General features: G+C 44.7%; 1 protein-coding gene across 3 annotated transcripts in view; it reads right to left on the bottom strand.

The window, feature by feature from the left end:
- LOC110505038 (RNA-binding motif, single-stranded-interacting protein 3) overlaps positions 1-7,048 on the bottom strand; it is a 249,591-nt gene that overhangs the window by 108,292 nt on the left and 134,251 nt on the right. For all 3 annotated transcript variants that reach the window (XM_090215995.1, XM_090216001.1, XM_090215984.1), the window contains exon 4: positions 3,447-3,538. In XM_090215995.1, the coding sequence (XP_090072121.1) occupies positions 3,447-3,538 (92 nt within the window). The remainder of the gene's footprint in view (positions 1-3,446; positions 3,539-7,048) is intronic.

Below are 7,048 nucleotides of genomic sequence, written 5' to 3'. Positions count from 1 at the left end.
AGTGGAGGAGGGGATAGGAGAGTAGAGGGGAGGAGAGGGGCGGACATGAGAAGAGAGTAGAGTAGAGTAGAGTAGAGTAGAGTAGAGTAGAGTAGAGTAGAGTAGAGTAGAGGAGAGGAGAGGAGAGGAGAGGAGAGGAGAGGAGAGGAGAGGAGAGGAGAGGATAAGGTTTACATAGACACATTATATGTATCCACTGAACTAACAGAGTGGCTGAATAGTTTATTCTCTTCCATTCAACTACTTATGGCATAAATATAATACAAGTGAGAGGATCATTAAAATGATTACTCTAGTCAAACTGTTTGTTTATCCAACAAGCTAATCTTTTCAACAAACAGCTTCTCAGTAACACTCTAACCAAGAGATTGACAATCACCTCCAAAGCACAAACCAACACGTCCAACCATCTTACCAAGGTTGTGTGAGAAAGGAAAGGATTGAGACGTCTGAGATAATAGATAACATTCAAGATGGAAATGGAAGTCGCCTTTCACTGAAAGCTGGAGAGAGAGGAGGAGAGAGAGAGGAGTGAGGAGAAGAGAGTGAGAGAGGAGAGAGGAGGAGAGATGAGAAGAGATGAGAGGAGTGAGGAGAGAGATAGGAGAGAGGAGAAGAGAGTGAGGGAGGAAAGGAGGAGAGATGAGGAGAGAGGAGAGAGGAGGAGAGATGAGGAGAGAGGAGAGAGGGGGAGAGAGAGGAGAGATGAGAGGAGAGATGAGGAGAGATGAGAGGAGTGAGGAGGAGAGGGAGGAGAGGGAGGAGAGGAGGAGAGAGGAGGAGAGAGGAGAGAGAGGAGGAGAGATGAGGAGAGATGAGGGAGGTGAGAGGAGAGAGGAGGAGAGAGGAGGAGAGAGGAGGAGAGATGAGGAGAGAGGAGGAGAGATGAGGGGAGAGGAGGAGAGAGGAGGAGAGAGAAGGAGAGATGAGGAGAGAGGAGGAGAGAGGAGGATAGATGAGGAGAGAGGAGGAGAGATGAGGAGAGAGGAGGAGAGAGGAGGAGAGAGGAGGAGAGAGGAGGAGAGATGAGGAGAGAGGAGGAGAGATGAGGAGAGAGGAGGAGAGAGGAGGAGAGAGGAGGAGAGATGAGGAGAGAAGAGGAGAGAGGAGGAGAGATGAGGAAAGAGGAGGAGAGAGGAGGAGAGATGAGGACAGAGGAGGAGAGAGGATGAGAGATGAGGAGAGAGGAGGAGAGATGAGGAGAGAGGAGGAGAGAGGAGGAGAGAGGAGGAGAGATGAGGAGAGAGGAGGAGAGAGGAGGAGAGAGGAGGAGAGATGAGGAGAGAGGAGGAGAGAGGAGGAGAGAGGAGGAGAGATGAGGAGAGATGAGGAGAGATGAGGAGAGAGGAGGAGAGATGAGGAGAGAGGAGGAGAGATGAGTAGAGAGGAGGAGAGAGGAAGAGAGATGAGGAGAGAGGAGGAGAGAGGAGGAGAGAGGAGGAGAGATGAGGAGAGAGGAGGAGAGATGAGGACAGAGGAGGAGAGAGGAGGAGAGATGAGTAGAGATGAGGAGAGAGGAGGAGAGAGGAGGAGAGATGAGGAGAGATGAGGAGAGATTAGGAGAGATGAGGAGAGAGGAGGAGAGAGGAGGAGAGATGAGGAGAGAGGAGGAGAGATGTGGAGAGAGGAGGAGAGAGGAGGAGAGAGGAGGAGAGAGGAGGAGAGATGAGTGGGTGATGCGGTTATTATCTGAAGTTTACCTTGTTGCTGTTGTGAGCGTGACCTTGTAGAGACATGACTCTGCCTGCCTGCCTGACTGTCTGTGTCTGTATATATATACAAAGCTATTGGTTGTGTAAGGAAACCAGGCTATTCAGTCTCTCTCTCTCTAATACAAAGCTATTGGTTCTGTAAGGAAACCAGGCTATTCAGTCTCTCTCTCCACCAATCCAGAGCTGACTGTATCCTGCAGTGTACTGGTCAACAGGTTCTACTGAATATGAAGATACAGAGCATTCCGTAAGTATTCAGACCCCTTGACTTTTTCCACATTTTGTTACATTACAGCCTTATTCTAAAATGGATTGAATTAATGTTTGTCCTCATCAATATACACACAATACCCCATAATGAACAAGTTAATTTTAGCGTATGTAAAAAAATATATATATAATTTAAATACCTTATTTGAAACCCGATCTAACATCTCTGGAGAGACCTGAAAAAAGCTGTGCAGCGACGCTCCCCATCCAACCTGACAGAGCTTGAGACGATCTGCAGAGAGGAATGGGAGAAACTCCCCAAATACAGGTGTGCCAAGCTTGTAGCATCACACCCAAGAAGACTTGAGGCTGTAATCACTGCCAAAGGTGCTTCAACAAAGTACTGAGTAAAGGGTCTGAATACTTATGGAAATGTGATATTAACTTTTGCATTTTTGTACACATTTGCAAACATTTCTAAAAACCTGTTTGCTTTGTCATTATGGGGTATTGTGATGTCATTATGGGGTATTGTGATGTCATTATGGGGTGTTGTGATGTCATTAGGGGGGGTATTGTGTGTAGCTTGATGAGGGGGGATGATTTAATACATGTTAGAATAAGGATGTAACGTAACAAAATGTGGAAAAAGAGGCCTGAATCTCTCACTATCACCATCACCCTCATCCTAGCGAGTACCTATACTTCATCCTCATCACAGTGAGTACCTGTACCTCATCCTCATCACAGTGAGTACCTGTACCCCATCATCGCCCTCATCACAGTGAGTATCTGTACCTCACCCTCATCCTCATCAGAGTGAGTACCTGTACCTCATCCTCATCACAGTGAGTACCTGTACCTCATCCTCATCACAGTGAGTACCTGTACCTCATCCTCATCAAAGTGAGTACCTGTACCTCACCATCACCCTCATCACAGTGAGTACCTGTACCTCATCCTCATCACAGTGAGTACCTGTACCCCATCATCGCCCTCATCACAGTGAGTACCTGTACCCCATCATCGCCCTCATCACAGTGAGTATCTGTACCTCACCCTCATCACAGTGAGTACCTGTACCTCATCCTCATCACAGTGAGTACCTGTACCTCATCCTCATCACAGTGAGTACCTGTAGCTCATCCTCATCACAGTGAGTACCTGTACCTCATCCTCATCACAGTGAGTACCTGTAGCTCATCCTCATCACAGTGAGTACCTGTACCTTATCCTCATCACAGTGAGTACCTGTACCTCACCATCACCCTCATCACAGTGAGTACCTGTACCTCATCCTCATCACAGTGAGTTCCTGTACCTCACCCTCATCACAGTGAGTACCTGTACCTCACCCTATTTCTCATCACAGTGAGTACCTGTACCTCACCCTCATCACAGTGAGTACCTGTACCTCACCCTATTCCTCATCACAGTGAGTACCTGTACCTCATCCTCATCACAGTGAGTACCTGTACCTCATCACAGTGAGTACCTGTACCTCATCACAGTGAGTACCTGTACCTTGGCCATCTGTGCCTGGACTCCGCTGGCCTTTAGAGAGGCTACAGCTTTCTGGGCTGCTGTCTGGGTGTCGAAGTCCACAAAGCCATATCCTGCAGAGGGAGAGACACAGAGGTTCACATGAACAAGCCATATCCTGCAGAGGGAGAGACACAGAGGTTCACATGAACAAGCCATATCCTGCAGAGGGAGAGACACAGAGGATCACATGAACAAGTCATATCCTGCAGAGGGAGAGACACAGAGGGTCACATGAACAAGCCATATCCTGCAGAGGGAGAGACACAGAGGGTCACATGAACAAGCCATATCCTGCAGAGGGAGAGACACAGAGGGTCACATGAACAAGTCATATCCTGCAGAGGGAGAGACACTGAGGTTCACATGAACAAGCCATATCCTACAGAGGGAGAGACACAGAGGTTCACATGAACAAGTCATATCCTGCAGAGGGAGAGACACAGAGGTTCACATGAACAAGTCATATCCTGCAGAGGGAGAGACACAGAGGGTCACATGAACAAGCCATATCCTGCAGAGGGAGAGACACAGAGGGTCACATGAACAAGCCATATCCTGCAGAGGGAGAGACACAGAGGTTCACATGAACAAGTCATATCCTGCAGAGGGAGAGACACAGAGGTTCACATGAACAAGCCATATCCTGCAGAGGGAGAGACACAGAGGTTCACATGAACAAGCCACATCCTGCAGAGGGAGAGACACAGAGGTTCACATGAACAAGCCATATCCTGCAGAGGGAGAGACACAGAGGTTCACATGAACAAGCCATATCCTGCAGAGGGAGGGACACAGAGGTTCACATGAACAAGCCATATCCTGCAGAGGGAGAGACAGAGGTTCACATGAACAAGCCATATCCTGCAGAGGGAGAGACAGAGGTTCACATGAACAACAGTCTAAGTGGATTATAGCACCATGTAAAGTGTCTAGACTCAAAACGCCCAGTAATGCTGCCTTTCTCCCAAGAGTCTGTCCAGCTAAATCCAGTTAAATCCAGGGGAGGAACAGGAAACTACTATTTTGTGTGTTGTTTATGGCTGTCAACGATTTCCTCTGGAACAGGGTGCTGCCTGCTCTGTGGTTTTCCTCTTGATCCGTCTAGGAGTTGAACTGTTCAACAGTACTGGGAACATACTAGACTGTATGTGTTCTAGAACATACTGGGTAAATACTAGACTGTATGTGTTCTAGAACATACTGGGTAAATACTAGACTGTATGTGTTCTAGAACATACTGGGTAAATACTAGACTGTATGTGTTCTAGAACATACTGGGTACATACTAGACTGTATGTGTTCTAGAACATACTGGGTAAATACTAGACTATGTGTGTTCTAGAACATACTGGGTACATACTAGACTGTATGTGTTCTAGAACATACTGGGTACATACTAGACTGTATGTGTTCTAGAACATACTGGGTAAATACTAGACTGTATGTGTTCTAGAACATACTGGGTAAATACTAGACTGTATGTGTTCTAGAACATACTGGGTAAATACTAGACTGTATGTGTTCTAGAACATACTGGGTAAATACTAGACTGTATGTGTTCTAGAACATACTGGGTACATACTAGACTGTATGTGTTCTAGAACATACTGGGAACATACTAGACTGTATGTGTTCTAGAACATACTGGGTACACACTAGACTGTATGTGTTCTAGAACATACTGGGTACATACTAGACTGTATGTGTTCTAGAACATACTGGGAACATACTAGACTGTATGTGTTCTAGAACATACTGGGAACATACTAGACTGTATGTGTTCTAGAACATACTGGGTACACACTAGACTGTATGTGTTCTAGAACATACTGGGTACATACTAGACTGTATGTGTTCTAGAACATACTGGGAACATACTAGACTGTATGTGTTCTAGAACATACTGGGTACACACTAGACTGTATGTGTTCTAGAATATACTGGGTACATACTAGACTGTATGTGTTCTAGAACATACTGGGTACACACTAGACTGTATGTGTTCTAGAACATACTGGGTACATACTAGACTGTATGTGTTCTAGAACATACTGGGTACATACTAGACTGTATGTGTTCTAGAACATACTGGGTACATACTAGACTGTGTGTGTTCTAGAACATACTGGGTACATACTAGACTGTATGTGTTCTAGAACATACTGGGTACATACTAGACTGTATGTGTTCTAGAACATACTGGGTATATACTAGACTGTATGTGTTCTAGAACATACTGGGTACATACTAGACTGTATGTGTTCTAGAACATACTGGGTACACACTAGACTGTATGTGTTCTAGAACATACTGGGTACATACTAGACTGTATGTGTTCTAGAACATACTGGGTACACACTAGACTGTATGTGTTCTAGAACATACTGGGTACACACTAGACTGTATGTGTTCTAGAATATACTGGGTAAATACTAGACTGTATGTGTTCTAGAACATACTGGGTACACACTAGACTGTATGTGTTCTAGAACATACTGGGTACATACTAGACTGTATGTGTTCTAGAACATACTGGGTACATACTAGACTGTATGTGTTCTAGAACATACTGGGTACATACTAGACTGTGTGTGTTCTAGAACATACTGGGTACATACTAGACTGTATGTGTTCTAGAACATACTGGGTACATACTAGACTGTATGTGTTCTAGAACATACTGGGTACATACTAGACTGTATGTGTTCTAGAACATACTGGGTACATACTAGACTGTATGTGTTCTAGAACATACTGGGTACACACTAGACTGTATGTGTTCTAGAACATACTGGGTACATACTAGACTGTATGTGTTCTAGAACATACTGGGTACACACTAGACTGTGTGTGTTCTAGAACATACTGGGTACACACTAGACTGTATGTGTTCTAGAACATACTGGGTACATACTAGACTGTATGTGTTCTAGAACATACTGGGTACACACTAGACTGTATGTGTTCTAGAACATACTGGGTACACACTAGACTGTATGTGTTCTAGAACATACTGGGTACATACTAGACTGTATGTGTTCTAGAACATACTGGGTACACACTAGACTGTATGTGTTCTAGAACATACTGGGTACACACTAGACTGTATGTGTTCTAGAACATACTGGGTACATACTAGACTGTATGTGTTCCAGAACATACTGGGTACACACTAGACTGTATGTGTTCTAGAACACACTGGGTACATACTAGACTGTATGTGTTCTAGAACATACTGGTTACATACTAGACTGTATGTGTTCTAGAACATACTGGGTACACACTAGACTATGTGTTCTAGAACATACTGGGTACACACTAGACTATGTGTTCTAGAACATACTGGGTACACACTAGACTATGTGTTCTAGAACATACTGGGTACATACTAGACTATGTGTTCTAGAATATACTGGGTACACACTAGACTATATGTGTTCTAGAACATACTGGGTACATACTAGACTATGTGTGTACATACCAGACTATGTGTGTTCTAGAACATACTGGGTACATACTAGACTATATGTGTTCTAGAACATACTGGGTACACACTAGACTGTATGTGTTCTAGAATATAC

The sequence above is a fragment of the Oncorhynchus mykiss genome, chromosome 2, assembly GCF_057628025.1.
Source record: "Oncorhynchus mykiss isolate SJ-2025 chromosome 2, ASM5762802v1, whole genome shotgun sequence".
NCBI lineage: Eukaryota > Metazoa > Chordata > Actinopteri > Salmoniformes > Salmonidae > Oncorhynchus > Oncorhynchus mykiss.
The sequence above is the reverse complement of the archived record's forward strand: the minus strand, read 5'-3'. Positions and strand labels throughout refer to the sequence as shown.